The following is a 17,044-nucleotide window of genomic DNA, read 5'->3' on the forward strand; positions in this document are numbered from 1 at the left end:
TCTGTGCTATAAGACGTTGCTTCGTATCAAATTTCAAGATTCTGAGTTCACGGGAAGTACGTACTGTAGGTTTTGATTCCCTTGCGAGTTTCGAAAATTTTGCGGCATAAACGGCTGTATCTTTTGTTTGCGTTGGCTTAGAAGTTTGATTTTTTCACAGCTCCAAGGGACAGTAGACTTGAGTATTTGATATAAATTTCAGCTTGATACCTCCACGTGTTCCTGAGAAAAAGGGTCTTGACAGACGGACGGACGGACAACAAAGTGATCCTATAAGGGTTCCGTTTTTTCCTTTCGAGATACGGAACCCTGAAAAATTACGTGTAAAAGAGCAATTCACGGCCTACTTGCAAAATAAACGATTTTAATTTGAATATAATAGTAGATTGTACAACAAGAGCATAAAACGAGCCATTTTACCCGAGACGTTCAAATAGCCACTTTGGATAGACACTTCGAGGGGAAAATGGGTTTAATGCTCGAGTTTTACACTCTGCTTTTCACTTCGATGACAAGGAAATGAAATAGCAACAGTGGAAAAAGTTGTTCACTTACTATGTACCTTTTATTGTTCACGCATTACTATTATAATTTTATTTTTTTAGTTTAATTGATCCATTTTGATTTATTTGATTGATTTTTAGTTTTATATAAATTAAAATTATTGCCTTGGTCTTAGCCGAAGATTTTACTTTATGCACTAGAGCATAAAAAGACATTTTATGTCGCCTAGGTCCAGCATAAATACCAAATTTACGAGCATGAGAAGTGAAAACAACATTTATATTATAAACCCGTCAGTAAAAAAAATTACGAGTAGTAGAGGACTATTGTTTCTTTATCCAAACCATGTCATCAAAACTTTTATTATTTCACTGTTTATTAAATGCATAAAAAGTGTATAAACTTTTGTAGTATGAATGGCTAGTATTTTTCTAAAGCGAACCGCATTGAACCCGACCGCGACCGAGCAATGAGCCCGCGATCTTTTGTCACGCGACCGACTGGAAGCCTCCGAGCCGTTAATCCCGCAACCTGTCGGTAAAACTCGAGCGCGCTTGACCGGGCTTTCCTTTTCACCACGACGGGAGCCGGAGAGCGACGAGACGAATCACGACCTCATAATTCTGTTTTCCACGTTAGGATCCGACTGTACCTCCTACACCAAGATACCTACTAAAGAAGAATAAGAAATACAAAGCTTCCCTGTACAGTCACCTGTATTAATACCTGCCACAACCACAAAGGAGCGTACAAAAATATTAGACACGTATGGTCTTTTTAAAGCGATTCAAATTCGCGCGCACCGTGGGTGTTTTGCAATATGTCATATATACATATAAAAAAGTGTTGTTTGAAAGGAACCCCCACATTTCTCAAATATGGGTTATCTTTTCATTGTATTTCCTTTAAATTATTTGTGTTGTGGCGACAAAAGGACAGACAGTGGGACGGGCGCTTTCTAGTACGGAACCCAAATCGACGATCGTTTCACAATTCATTTCTCAGAAACAGCCTTTTTAAATCATCTTCTTCCAGGACCTCGTTCGATGTTGATTGTTGACGCTGCTCGGCCGCTGAAACTGACGTCCACAAAACTCATCTCGTACGCATTCCGTTTGTCCCCGGCATGTTTACAAAGCGCGTGATTGTTGCCCGCACATTTAAAAGACACCTCAGTTTCGACAGCAACCATTACCCGCCAGTAATTAATCGAAGCATGTACGTGCATGTTTTGTCTAAGAACATCAGTCAGCTGTGAATCACCCACGAAAATGTTTTATTACTTAATGACTGCCGCCGCTGTGGCCTATCTGTGGTATAATTTTTCATCTACACCGAGCATATTTAAAGATTTGATGGCGTCGAAATCGGACAATAGTAAATTAGTAAAGTCTTTGAAACCCCAGGAATCGGATGAAAATAATTTCGAGGAAATTATGGCGAACCTACGTAAACAAAATCCGCAAGTACGAGTATCTGTTTTATATTCTCATGTATTATACCGATTATGGTTATATTATATATATAATAATTATTATATGAGGCGCTTAACTTCAAACTCAGGTAAATCCAATTCAGACATTTTATAAAAATTCGGTATTAAATAAAAAAAAAATATAACAAAAAATAGAACAGACTACCAAAAAACCATGAAAATAATTTTCTACCAGTCTGAAGTCGGTGCCTCAGCACGAGCCAGCAGGAGTGGACCTATAGTCATCTACCTCACCTACGCACTTTATATTGGGCTTCAATCACTCCTGCTGGCTCGTGCTGAGGCACCGACTTCAGACTGGTAGAAAATTATTTTCATGGTATTTTTGTAGTCGGTTCAATTTTTTGTTAGAAAATTTTTGTTTCACCCTTTTTAGTGTAAATAATCTAAGATACAATAGTTTTATGCCAACTGCTCGTCACCTTTTACAAAAGATTGCTTTTTCCGATGATAAGACTTTATTTATTGAGGAGTCCTTTGCGTAACTTCACCCTTCACTAAAAATATCTTCGGAGTGGTTTTTTGCTCTTGTCAAAGTCAGCTGTTCAAACTTGTGGCGGCCATTTTGTGACTTAGCAGGGAGATAAAGGAGGGTCTACGGTCCTATAACTTTAGCAGAGCCTTGATCGACTGATTAGCGCTAACAGACGTTTATGAATCACGTTTTTTAGCATCGGGCCTTCAAGGAGCCTTCAAGGAGGCTCTAACTTTTTATGAATAAGGCTGTAAGGCGATATATTATAAGCCTATTTTAAATGTATGCCATACGATTAAATAAATAAATAAACGGGGGCGAAGCCGCGGGCAAAGCTAGTTTGTAATATAATTAAGTAGGATTGCATTTCACGCATTTTGTTTGTCCCCAAAAATAGGAAACACTGGAGGGCCGGGCTGAGCGGCCGTACACTATGATCAAACCCAAGCGGAAACTCATGGCCATTGCAGCGACCCAACCGGCCCAACGCCTCGTTCTGGCCAAACCTGGCGGCTCCTGGGAGGAGGAGCCCACGACCGTGCCAATTAAATTCAAGCCTTATTACGACGTGATGAAAAGTCTCATTAAACTGAAAGAGTGATAGTGATAACTGATAAGTACTGTACTGAACTCCGCCGAGTTTTCTTTCCCACCCCGAGACCAAGCCACCAAAGGTGTACGAGAATGTGTTCCTCATGACATAAACCAATAGAAATGCTTCATTTACCTATTCTTGCACAGCACTTTTTTTGTTTATTTTTTATTCGACTGGTTGGCAAACGAGCAAGTGGGTCTCCTGATGGTACATACATATATCAATTTTGCCTACATATATCACAGTGAAAAAAAAAATGTGTTTAGCTTACTAGCTTGAAACCTTATCAAAAAAAACTTCGACAAGAAAAAAAATGTGTATAAAGCAATAAGTACACTAAAAGTCGCGTTAGTACTATCACCAATATCTTCATTGAGAAATGTATTATCACAAATGATGCCATCTGATAACACAAGTACTCAAGAATATTGAGCAAAAATAAAAATTAAGGTTAATAATATAATTAATATCTAAATTAATTGATATCTATTTAGATGCACTAGTCCTTGCACAAAACTAAAACCATTTGTTTTTGTTAATGTTCCCTTAATTAAATCAACAATGCAGTAAACATGGTTGTAAATAAAAATTAACAAAAAATAATCAGGTTTTCTTTCGTGTAAGGACTACCGTAAACTGCTTCAACTTTGCCCTCCGGCCCCAACATTGCCATTCGATTTAGAGTCGATAACTTAGCACCCTTTAGGTTTTTAAACTTTTATCCCCCTGTAATAATAATTCCCGTGTAGAAAAAAGCGTTAAACCTATAAGAGTGCTAAGTTATCGACTCTAACCCGAGTCAGGCAATGTTGGGGACAGAGGGCAAAGTTGAAGCAGTTTACGGTACTGCATGTAAATAGATATCAAATTAACGAGTCTAAAAAGAGACTTTCTGATTACGTCTCCTATGTCATCCTGTATATTTAGAAAAAGATCTACAATGTTATTTATTGACATAAAGAAATGTACCTAACCTACCTAACATTGTTAAAACCATAGATAATGCCTTAGGTTTCGAATAAAAATAACTCTGAGAAAATAACATTTGTATTATAACCCCACCAGTACATAAGGGAGTATTGTTTCTTTATCCAAACCATGCCATCAAAACCTTTATTATTTCACTGTTTATTAAATACATAAAAAGTGTATAAACTTTTTATTGCCGGCTGTTTTTTCGTTGAGACGAGGTGTCGAGTCGAGGCTCTCCGTTCGCACTACGGTTGTAATAGGGAATATTACTGCAATTTTCTGCCCTCAGAGTGCAGCACAGGCACAAAGCCGTAAACAGTTTGAGTATCTTAAATGCCATAACATCATTATTATTTCGATTAAACGTTTGGAAATTTAGCTCTATCGTTACTATCGATGTAAATATCATGTTGTTACTAATAAATATATCATGATTTCTATAGTTACTAATATTCTTTGGTCATGATCTGTCATGGCGACAAAATATAAAGAGAACTGACGTTGTCATGGCGTTTTGCGCTAGTGTCGCCCCCTGCGCAGAGCTTTGCCTAATACTCGTATGCCCTATTGTAACGGAGACCTTCGCTTAGGTGGAAACAGAGGTGAAAGTGGAATTGGAAAAAGTATAAGAAATTAATTTATTTTAAATAGGTAGATGAGTACATACATAGATCACCTTTTTACTAGAAATAGTACCTAATCTTATTAGTCTAATCACTAAGACTCGATGACTTAACCTAACCAACATAGGTAGTCAAAAGAGTTAAAATTGAAAAATACTTATCATTTTGTCATTTCGAAACTTAATATTATGTTAACCACTTAGCCGATTTTTATTAAACGTAGCTAATAACCACAACAAGGAAACTCGCTTCACGTAAACAAACGCATCGAAATCAGTCCATTAGTTTGTGAGATGCGATGCTACAGTACCCGGCCACCAAGATTGCACATCGGTCTTTGGAAAGAGACTCGGCTAATTTCGGCTTCGTAGAGCGTTGTCAGACACTACTTATGTGACGTTCTTGTCTGTAGTTCTAAGGGTGCAATAGAGTACGAACGCGTTTAGATGAAAATATATAATAAAGAGTTGTTGAAAACCCCCCAAAACTTTAAATTGTACCATGGTATCTTTAGGAAAAAGAGGGAACCATCCTTTTTGTACGGCGAGCGAAGCGAGGAGTTGTTAGTATGAATTGTGACCACAACGGACGAGCTGAGCGAGCGAAGCGAGCGTGCCGCGGCAGCGGCCGGCGAAGTGGCAGAACCGATATGGCGGCGTTTCATGATATGCCTAGGAATTTCATGATCTGCCTAAACGTCACTAGGCAAATCGTTAAATGGCGAGTTTTGAACGATATGGCGGATGTCCCTTAGCCAATTCATGAAATGGCCCCATTTCACGATAGGTATGCCTAGGAATTTCGTACTCTGGCGGATTTTACGATCGACCGCCGACATTAACACATTGTAAGTATCCTTCAAGGATAATCCTTGCCAAGTGCCATCAATGTCAGCAGTTTAAGCGTGAAAAGGTAACAGACATATTAGAGTTACTTTCTTAATTCTAGCATTCGCAGTATGGTATGAATGGCTAGTAGGTATAGTTAAATTACGGAGAGCGTGGAATGAGGGCTATCGCGTATGAATTCGCCACTAGAGGCGCTAGTGTAGCGTGAGGTCTCCGAAATGTCAAATCTCATAGTTTTTGGGTGAGCTACGCGGGTTTATTTATAATAAGAATAATTTTGTGAATATTTTGCAATATCTGAAATTAATTATGGCAAATATGCGTTCCGGGGCAATGAATGTCTGTGTTTTGAGACAGTTTTGTCTTTCGGAAACCTTTGTCCTCCCTTTTTTCCGAACAAAACGGGGACTATGCAACACTGTGGCATGCTCGATATTTTTATGGTACGGTTTTAAGGCGTATTAAATATGATTTTAATCTAAACTTTGTTTTCACGCCCGTAATAACAGACTTTGAAAGCCATACTTAAAAACCTCACGCAACGGTGCGCCATCTAGTGAGACAAAAAACGATAGCCCTCATTGCATACAAATAACATAATTTCGCTTGAAATATGGTACAAGAGGTGTTAATTAAAATGACACATATTTCACCATTATTATTATTATTTTTTATATAACAAACCAAATGTCACCTGATTTATTATTGACCAAAAGAAGACATAAGCCCAGCTTTAAGTTTTCGCTTTCACATTTTCAAAGGCAATTGCTTCATATCCTATGAAGGGTCAACGGAAATAACGTGTCTAGTCACCTAAGCAACCTTTTGGGTTATAGCGGTTCGCAAGTTAGTCATCACGAACAATTACTATGGTTACCATTTATTTAAAAGATAAAAAAAATAGATTTTATATTGAAAATACAAACTGAAATATAGATGCACAGAAAAACCAGAAAAATAAGACCATCACTGGGAATCGAACCCAGATCCTCGGTATTCCGTACCGCGTGCTATACTGATGGTCAACAGTACAGGCACGAATTTCCCCTATGCACCTCATATCTCAGCTTGATTGTTTCTTATGTTAGCCACTTAAGCAGTGACGCTAGCGACATCTATACCGTAGCCCTCATCGACAAACTTTTTTTCCCCGAGATTTTATATTGTTTTCAGATTATTTCATTTCAGTGGTAAGTCATAGTACTTTGTGAGCTCTACATTTTGAGATTGAAATCTCAATTTAAAAAAAGGTGATCAGGCATGTTCTTTCCGTGGACCCTTCATATGCAGTGGTATTTGTTTTTATATGCATTCTACATTTGAAATTTCTTTTTTGCTGTACTATCAGCATAAAAAGAGGTTAGTTATAATTATATTGAAGAAGAAAATTCCAAAATAACGTCAGTATGTATGTATGTAAACTCTTTATTGTACAAAGGAAAAGAAACAAAGATACATTTGGTAGAACTTTGAGATGCTTGTCCAAAGGCGGACTTATCCCTTTTTCGCTTTCCCTTTTTAGGGTTCCGTAGCCAAAATGGCAAACCGGAAACCTTATAGTTTCGCCATGTCTGTCTGTCTGTCTGTCTGTCCGCGGTTTTGCTCAGGGACTATCAATGCTAGAAAACTGTAATTTTGCACGAATATATATGTAAACTATGCCGATAAAATGGTACGATAAAAAATACAAAAAACTTTTTTTTACAGTAGGTGGAGGTGATTTTTTTTCTGGTCCAACCCTGTAGTGTGGGGTATCGTTGGAAAGGTCTTTTCAAACGATTTTTCGATTCAAGGATTTGTTTGCAAAATATTTAACTTAAAAGTGCAAATTTTCATTAAAATCGTAATGTCAAATGATAGCGAACATAAAAGGACTGAGTAATTATTTTACTTGTTAAGAAGAGAAGGGTATGTCATCATCATTCCAGCCTATATACGTCCCACTGCTGGGCACAGGCCTCCTCTCAGAACAAGAGGGCTTGGGCCGTAGTTCCCACGCGGGCCCAGTGCGGATTGGGAACTACGCACGCACCATTGAATCGCTTCGCAGGTTTGTGCAGGTTTCCTCACGATGTTTTCCTTCACCGCAAAGCTCGTGGTAAATTTCAAATGTAATTCCGCACATGAATTTCGAAAAACTCAGAGGTGCGAGCCGGGGTTCGAACCCACGACCCTCTGCTTGAAAGGCGATAGGTCACCACGGCTTCAAGGTTTGGAAGGGTATGTAATTACATCTAATTAAGAGAAATATGCGAAGTGTTAATTTCTTTTTCATGCAAACTGTATATATAGTAGTGTTGGTTGAAATTTGGAACCTCACTGGTCAAAATATGGGCTAACATTTCATTGTGCAGGAAGGATCTTGTGCAAGGTCCGCCCGGATTGCTACCACCATCTTGCTCGCTAATCCTGCCGTGAAGCAGCAGTGCTTGCACTGTTGTGTTTCGGCGCGGAGAGTAAGACAGCCGGTGAAATTACTGGCACGCGAGGTATCCCATCTTAGGCCTCTAGGTTGGCAACGCGTCTGCAATACCCCTGGTGTTGCAGATGTTTATGGGCGGTGGTTATCTCTTACCATCAGGAGACCCACTTGCTCGATGGACATCCAGTCAAATAAAAAAAAATGTATTTAATTTACATTATTTGTGTTGTGACTGCAAAAGGAAAGACAAAAGGACGGGCACTTTCTATATAGTACGGAACCCAAAAAAATACCAGCCGCATGTTCCGCATGATCGATGCTTGTTTCACTATTAATTTCTCAGAAACAGCCATTTTAAATCATCTTTTTCCAGATCCTCGTTCGATGTTGATTGTTGACGCTACCATCGGCCGATGACCAGAAATTGACGTCCAGTAAATGCTCATCTCAGCCGCATTCCGTTTGTCCCCATGTTTACAAAGCGAGTGATTGTTGCCCGCCCATTTAAAAGTGACCTCGGTTGCAACAGCAACCATTAACCGCCAGTAATTAATCGAAGCATGTACGTGCATGTTTTGTCTAAAGAGATCTGTTGAGCTGTGAATCATTGACGATAATGTTCTATTATTACCTGATGACAGCAGCTGCTTTGGCTTACTTGTGGTATAATTTTTCAGCTACACCGAGCATGTTCACAGATGCTGTTGCGAAAAAAACGGACAATAGTAAATTAGCAAAGTCTCCGAAACACCATGAATCGGATGAAGTTAATTTCGAGGAAATTATGGCGAAACTACGTAAACAACCTCCGCAAGTACGACCATCTGTTTTATATTGTCACGTATTATATATTTATAGTGGTTATATGTAAACTACTGTTATGTTTAATGTTTATTTGGGCAAAAAAAGGTACAATATAGAAAAAAACTTAAGAAAATAAGACTTAAACGAAACATAGACCAGCATATATGCCACTATTAAAATCTTATATATTATAGTACTTTATTTATGTAATTGTATGAAGTAGTTTATTTTTGATGATGAATTTATGGATTATATTATTTAAATCACTATATTGTAGCTTCCACTATTTTTGACTCTTCAACTCACTCTTTGTCGGTCGCTAACTGAATTCTCCTCTCATCCACTCAGAGGTGACTGGTAGAGATCCTTTTAAGGGATTAGTCCGCTTTTGTACAGTCACCAGCACCAATATCTGACACAACAAGCGTGCATAAATATCTGATACGACTCTATTTCTAGGGCCGGAAGGACGTGTCAGATATTTTTGCACGCTCCGCTGTGGCAGATATTAATACTGGTGACTGTACAAGTATCTCAAAGTTTGTCAATTGTATTTTGTTTCTTTTCTTATGTACAGTCAAGTGCAAAGTTATCGATACGGCCAAAGTTACAAAAAATGTATACATACAAAAGTAGAAATGTATGTTAAGTGCATAAAGTCGTGTAACTTTGGCCGTGTCGATAACTTTGCACATGACTGTACAATAAAGAGCTTACATACATACAAACAGTGAGTTAGTTGCACCAGGTGTGGGCTTCTAGATCTAGAGTCCTATTTCGTCAGTTTCTTAGGCACTTTTCCCATCGACGACGATAGAGCGAGGAACTAAATAGAGACGCGAGCGGCGAAAAGCGAGTGTGCAGTTTCGATAATTTTATCGCTGGGCTGTTGGCAAAAGACTGCGATGGGTTAATCACACTGAGTGGAATGAAGACAAGGAGGGGTGTGACGACAATTGACATCTATATTAATAATTTCGTACCGATCTACGGTAGACTCGAACGAAATGCACATCAAATTGAAGAGCATAAAAAAATAGTCAATCCGAGTCGACAACTTGTAGGCGGAAAATTCGGATTATCGAGTATTTACAATATAAACTTGAATAAATTACTAAGTATATAATGGCGTTGCGAAGTAAAAATTGCTAATCAAGTGCAAATTGCTATCTCATATAATGCCCGGGTATTATGAAAAATGACCGATTCATCACTTGGTCCACAACACATACACGACTCCTAAAAATAGTAGGTTCGAGTAGGTACACTTTTTTTTGACCAGTCGTATAAAAATATTTTTAGTGCGTCACTTGATCCATTGTATTTAAATGACAGATAAAAACACGAACTAACGCTAACACAGAAAAAATCGACTAATATTATATGCGTGTGTTTGTATGTTTGTCCGCCTTTCACGTCGAAACGGAGCGACGAATCGACGTGATTTTTGGCATAGAGATAGTTTATGGGCCAGAGAGTGACATAGGCTAGGTACTTTTTATCCCGGAAAAATGCACAGTTCCCGAGGGAACAGCGCGCGATAACCGAACTCCACGCGGGCGAAGCCTTTTTGAATGAATTTTACTTACGTCATTTAATTTTAATGACCAAAAATGAATTCACAACCCTTTGTCCACCCACATCACGGTATCACAGTAATTTTGTATTATAAATAAATTAATACGTTATAGGTTTGATTTTTGTCACACAGTCGCGATGAAATTTCAAAACGTCAGAGCCTCAGATCCAACAAGTTGCGGACGCTAGGTGGTGCAAATAAAAATATCCTATCATAATGCGGTTATATAAACAGATAAACAGAAAAAAATTCTAAAATCTGTTGGATCGTGTTCTGTTATCTTCCATGTAGGTACAGACTATCGACCGATCGATTCGATCGATTATTTATTGTACTGTATGCCCATCAAATATAGCTCTATCGTTACAATCGATGTAAACCCGGTACTAATAAATATATCATGATTTATATAGGTACTAATACTCTTTGGTCATCTGTCATGGCGACAAAATATAAAGAGAACTGACGTTGTCATGGCGGTTTGCGCTAGTGTCGCCCCCTGCGCAGAGCTTTGCCTAATATGCCCTATTAACGCATTTTGTTTTTCCCCAAAAATAGCAACAAACACTAGAGGGCGAGGCTGAGCGGCCGTACACTAGGACCAGACCCAAGCGGAAACTCAGCGGCAACGCGAACCATCCATCCGAACACCGTCCACCTAAACCTGACGAGTCCTCGGAGGAGCAGCCAACGACACAGTCTTTTTACGACAAGGTGAAACTCATGTTTAACCTGGGAAAGCGATAACTGATCAGTACTGAAGTCAGCCGAGTTTTATTTTCCACCCCGAGACCAAGGATGCGTTTCAACCAGATGTGCGAACATGTGATGCGAGGAATGTGTTTTTCATAAACCAAAAAAAAAACGCTTTCTTTACCCATCCTCCCACTGCTGGGCAAAATTTAGTTCATGCCACAATTAATTCCCTTGTCAAGCAATGCGATGCTACTATAACTTTTTCCACGAAAAGGTTCCACAGTGGGTCTCAATGAGGGCTATCGTTTTTTGTCTCACTAGATGGCGCACTGTTGCGTGAGGTTTTTAAGTATGGCTTTCAAAGTCTGTCATTACGGGCGTGAAAACAAAGTTTAGAATAAAATCATATTTAATACACCTTAAAACCGTACCATAAAAATATCGAGCATGCCACAGTGTTGCATAGTCCCCGTTTTGTTCGGAAAAAAGGGAGGACAAAGGTTTCCGACAGACAAAACTGTCTCAAAACACAGACATTCATTGCCCCGGAATGCATGTTTGCCATAATTAATTTCAGATATTGCAAAATATTCACAAAATTATTCTAATTATAAATAAAACCCGCGCAGCTCACCCAAAAACTATGAGATTTGACATTTCGGAGACCTCACGCTACACTAGCGCCTCTAGTGGCGAATTCATACGCGATAGCCCTCATTCAGTTCGACAGTACAGGCAGCCTAAGCGGCGAGTACTTTTGTTCTTGCAAACCTGAGAACACTAGGGGCAATAACAAAGAACAACATAGCAGTGGATACCTGGATACATGTCTCATGGAACAACCCACTTTATGCCTTTCGGGATAAAGGCTAAACTACTTTGAAGCCGCAGAAGCTTGCGAAAACAATTCAGAGACGATTTTATTTGCGTTGAAAAATGTTTCTCGTGGAAATAAACGGTGACTTGCGAGTTTGTTTGTTTTCCACCAGAAATGTGCGAGGATATTTTGTGAGGAATATGTCAAATTCAAATTCAAATAATTTATTCAGTAAATTAGGCCGCAATGGGCACTTTTACACGTCATTTTTTAAACTACCAGCGCTTTCGGAAAGACCATCATTGCCAAGAAGAATGCGCCGCAAGAAACTTGGCAGAAAGACATTTTTTCAAAAGAATATAATTACAAATAAAATACTTAAAAAGTACAGTATAAAATTAAAGAAAAAAATGGAAAAAATAACAATAATAATACAGGGATGTATGGGGTCAATTAGTTGCGTTTATGCAAAACATGCGAGTTCATGCATTTCCTCCACCTTCACACTGTAAGATGTCTAACATTTGGTAGCATGGTGTACGGTTGTGTTGCTCTGAAGATGAGCTCTGTTCTGGCACAACACTAGCAACTAGCAGCGAGCGAGGGACAGCACTATCTGTCAAACGGCACTACGTAAAGAGAACTCGAATAGCCGGAGCAAATTTTTATTTGAACTTTTTTAATTTGTAATCTTCGTGATTAAAGTATTTTTATGATCTCAAAACATCATTTCTATCATCATCTGCACCATCTGAAAGACCGGAGCGTTGATCCGTTCCAAGCTCTGATTGAGTTCGAAACGCGTCAGTATAATGTGGTGGTGGTGATAGATAGGCTTATGTGGTTTGTGTGTGTTCTTACAGTGTGGAGGTGGAGGAACTGTATGAACACGCATATCTTGCGTATCGCATATATTCGTAAGGTTGCGGGCGAGTAAAGTTATTGTTTTAGTTCATTGATATGGACCTCCGCAAAGTAACGCCTGTTTCAATAAACGTATGGGATTCCACCCTGGTACAGTCACCAGCATTAATATCAGCCACAGCGGAGCAAAAATATCTGACACGTCCTTCCGGCCCCAGAAAAAGAGTCGTATCAGATATTTATGCACGCTTGTTGTGTCAGATATTGGTGCTGGTGACTGTACGTGACTCAGTTTCCTCACTGTACATTTAACTACAATACAATACCTACAAGTAATCGGACCTGACGACCAAGCAAACCATCCGGATCCTCTGCCGGCAGGTACGTTTATGGTTATTAAAGTGCTAACGAACGTGACCCGGCCCGGTCCGGATGTCAAAGCGGCGGGCCCACCGGAAACGGCAACCGGCGAAGGATTAAAGCGAAGCATGGAAACAATTGCAGCGCCATTGCAATTCGAACGCTGAAGCAACGTAATCAATGCATATTCTGGGTTACCTGAAGATCTAACTAGAAATTGAAACAGTTCGATGGACGACACAAATGACCATAAGCAACGTTTGGGATTGTAAAACGTTGCGACACTCTTTCTGAGCTGAACTCTTTCTGAATGTATCGCTAATCGCTATGCAATTATATTTTCTGGCTAAAACGTCTAGACTTTGGTATAGTATTCCGTTAAATTCCAAAATCTCAACCATGTCTACTCGTACAGTCAGCAGCATCAATATCGGACACAAAAAAGTGTGCATAAATATCCGATACGACTCTGGGCCGGTAGGACGTGTTAGATATTTTGATATTTTTAACGCTCCGCTGGCTGTGGCAGATATTAATGCAGACTGTACAGACGCGTGTTCCTCATTTCAGACAAATCTCAACCAAACTCACATGGGGGTGGGGAGGTCTAGGTAAATGTGAAAGTAATTATTTAGTCGCAAAAAACCAAGAGTCTTAAAAAACTGTGACAGCCGTAGCGGTACAAGATTTTAGTACACGAATGTCACCCAGAGGGCCTACTCCGAAGTTCGAAAATCGAAGTTCGTATCGTACCGTCCCTCTCGCTCTCGTATTAAATAGTATAAGTGTCAGAGGGACCGCACGACACGAACTTCAATTTCCGAATTTCGTAATAGCCTTCGTAGATTGTCAGTGACATATGTCGAGTGACAATCAATGATTTTGTATTAAAATTAAATGATAATTATGTTGTTCGTGACACAAGAATTATTTTTCGTAGTACAGTCGAGTTCATAAACTTGTAAGCAAAAATCTTATCAAAAATATCTGAACACGCTTCTACGCCGTTAACAATAGTCGTGTTCAGATATTTTTTATCATAATTTTGCTCACAAGTTTATGAAGTCGACTGTAGGTACACTTTTTTTTTATTCGACTGGATGGAAAACGAGCAAGTGGGTCTCCTGATGGTGAGAGATTACCACCGCCCATACACCTGCAACACCAGGGGGATTGCAGATGCGTTGCCAACCTAGAGGCCTAAGATGGGATACCTCAAGTGCCAGTAACTTCACCGGCTGTCTTACTCTCCACGCCGAAACAACAGATTGCAGATTTGATGGTAAATCTTGACATGAGATCAAAGCGGCGTGTCAGTCTGGCGTTACAAATAGTTACAACTGTAGTGTTTCGTGGTTAACATACGCGTATTTTCAAAATGGTTCTCTATGAAAGTAGTAGTCGCTGCCAGCGTGGTGATATGGGGCCAGAGCCGACGCCATTCCAGCGCAGAGTCCAGCCAAATCCAATTACTCCGCCCATCCGTCCAGGGTGACTCGTAAATTTCCCGCTTAGATCTTATTGCACTTCCCTTGCACCTTGCACTAATAAAACAGCATCTTTCAACCTTAGACGGATGGTGTGAGATTGTGTTCTAGATAAATATATTCGAGAAACAATTTTGTTAATGAAATAACGGAAAACCGAATGGTTAAACTAATCGAGTGTTGCCATACATGCTTCCAGATTGAAAGTTTCGGTTTAGCCGTTTAGTTCCTTTTATGAGATGTTGTCTGTCTGTCCGTGGCGGCTTTTCCAACTATATGAGTTGGTATAGGTTATAACATCTCATCCAAATATCATTTAAGTATTTTATTGCCGGTTTTTCGGATTTGTTAGCGTATTTTTAAGTGTATCGAATTCATGGTAGTAAGTATATCAAAATGGTCTCTTGTTCTCTGTGCCTAGCACTGGGACGTATACAGGCTGGGATGATGATGATACCTACTTATATTATATTATAGTATAGTGAAACATGGAGCTTCCTGCGACCGTATTTCCGGAGCGATACAATACAACTTAGGATTGTTTATAAAACCTATCAGTCTCACAAAGGGTCGGCAATGCACCTGTAATACCCCCCTGTGCTTCTTACCCGTGGCACTACCTCTGGTATTGGTAGTACCAATGGGATTTTTTTCCTTCGTTGGCTGGTGTCCATGGGCGACGTTGATTGCCCATCAGGTGATCCGCTTGCTCATTTCCCCCCTCTAAAAATTATAATACTAGCGTTTACCCGCGGCTTCGCACGCGTAAATCATCAGATACAGCAGTTGAATTGAAATTCCGGGATTTTCATTAAATTCTCGCGGGAATTCCGGAAGATTACACCGTGGGTTTCATTGACGTTAAATTAAAACACCAATCCCAAATTTCATGCCTAGCGTTGTTATTTCGAGATGTTATCCCTATCCCGTGGGAATATCGGGATAAAAATTAGCCTATATGATATTCCAGATATTCAGCTATCTCCATACCAAATTTCATGACTCTAAGCCCTGCGGTTATTAGTTCAAGATTTTATTCCTATCCCGTAGGAACATCGCAATAAAAAGTAGCCCATGAGTTATTCCAGACGTCCAGCTACCTACATACATAATTTCATGACTCTAAGCCCATTGGTTGTTATTTCGAAATTTTAGCCTTATCCCGTGGGAATATCGGGATAAAAAGTATTTTATGTTTTAATCTACGTTATGAACTAACTTTTTACCAAATTTCATCCAAATCCGTCCAGCCGTTTAAGCGTGAAGATGTAACCAACATACTCACCCACTCACTCACTCACTCACTCACTCACAAACTTTCACTTTTATAATATTAGTAGGATTTCCTGGTGGGGGACTCACCTGGCGAAGAGTTCGTTCAGGAGTCGCACCAGCTCTTCGGCGGTGCACTGGTCCGACAGCGAGGTGAAGCCGCAGATGTCAGCGAACAGGATGCTGCATAGATAGACACACCAGTCAGTACATTACGTAATATCCTGACGTCTAAAGATTTTTTACAAGTAAGAACATTGACCCAGCCACCTGTTTAGGGTTGGCACAAAGTAGTTTTTGTTATGAATGTTTAAAAGGCTATATTAACTTGAAAACGTTAACATATATTTCCATAGTTTCTATGGGGGAAATATAGTGCTAAGGTTGAACTATCTGCCAGTTCCGCAAAGGTCCCTCGTCGAAATCCACCCTGTATACTCGTAGGCTAAGGGTGGAGCGTTTTTTTTTTTAGATCTTGAATGCTGAATAGTTCTAAAAAGTTTCGATTTGTTCAAAGATCTCATTTAATAGATCTTGGCAACCTGGTGATTTTTTACTTTACTCATGTATGTAAAGTTACAGGAAGAAGATTACAGAAACATTATGTTACTAGCAATAATAGGAAAAACTGGGCAAGAGCGTGTCGTACACTTTGTCGGCGTGACTGATATGTATATTCATGATAAATTACAGCTTTCTAGTACTAACGGTCTCTGAGCTTACCCGCAGGCAGACAGACGGACAGACATGGAGAAACTATAAGGGTTCCTAGTAAATAGTAAGTATTTGTCCAATAAGGTGCTAATACACACACACACACACACACATCACGCCTGTATGCCCAAATGGGGTAGGCAGAGCACACGAAACGTTACCGCTTCGGAGCCACTTTTAGCAATTTTAGGTTTAATGTTTGACAAAAACGGTACAATAGTGACAGGTTGCTAGCCTGTCGCCTACGGTATACCTTAACCTATATCCTTTGTCGCCTCTTACGACATACACGGAAGAAATGGAGAGGTGTAATTCTAACCCGACACCACACGGGTAATAATAATGAAATCTTAGATTATACACCAAGTGGAACTAACGATAAAGTTTTCGCAACGCGTTTGACACCGATTTCAAAATGGCCGCGTCATGTGCATTGCCCCAAAGGAGTACGGCATAAACTTAAATGAAACTCGAAAGTACCGAACTAAAAGTTGCAGTTTCGTAGCTGTTGTGTTCC

At 39.6% G+C, this 17,044-nt stretch overlaps 2 protein-coding genes across 3 annotated transcripts in view; one reads left to right on the forward strand and one right to left on the reverse strand.

Moving 5' to 3' along the window:
- LOC141437812 (adenylate cyclase type 5-like) overlaps positions 1-17,044 on the reverse strand; it is a 167,748-nt gene that overhangs the window by 47,016 nt on the left and 103,688 nt on the right. For both annotated transcript variants that reach the window (XR_012452427.1, XM_074101337.1), the window contains exon 8: positions 15,904-15,996. Coding sequence is in view for 1 of the 2 variants with exons in the window: in XM_074101337.1 (XP_073957438.1) it covers positions 15,904-15,996 (93 nt within the window). In the remaining variant the exon portion in view is untranslated. The remainder of the gene's footprint in view (positions 1-15,903; positions 15,997-17,044) is intronic.
- On the forward strand, positions 8,585-11,105 carry LOC141440300 (uncharacterized). Its single transcript, XM_074104774.1, has 2 exons — positions 8,585-8,748; positions 10,876-11,105. Exons 1-2 carry the CDS (start codon positions 8,623-8,625, stop codon positions 11,062-11,064), a joined length of 315 nt encoding a protein of 104 aa, XP_073960875.1. The 5' UTR covers positions 8,585-8,622; the 3' UTR covers positions 11,065-11,105.

Source organism: Choristoneura fumiferana, chromosome Z, assembly GCF_025370935.1.
Source record: "Choristoneura fumiferana chromosome Z, NRCan_CFum_1, whole genome shotgun sequence".
NCBI classification, from domain to species: domain Eukaryota; kingdom Metazoa; phylum Arthropoda; class Insecta; order Lepidoptera; family Tortricidae; genus Choristoneura; species Choristoneura fumiferana.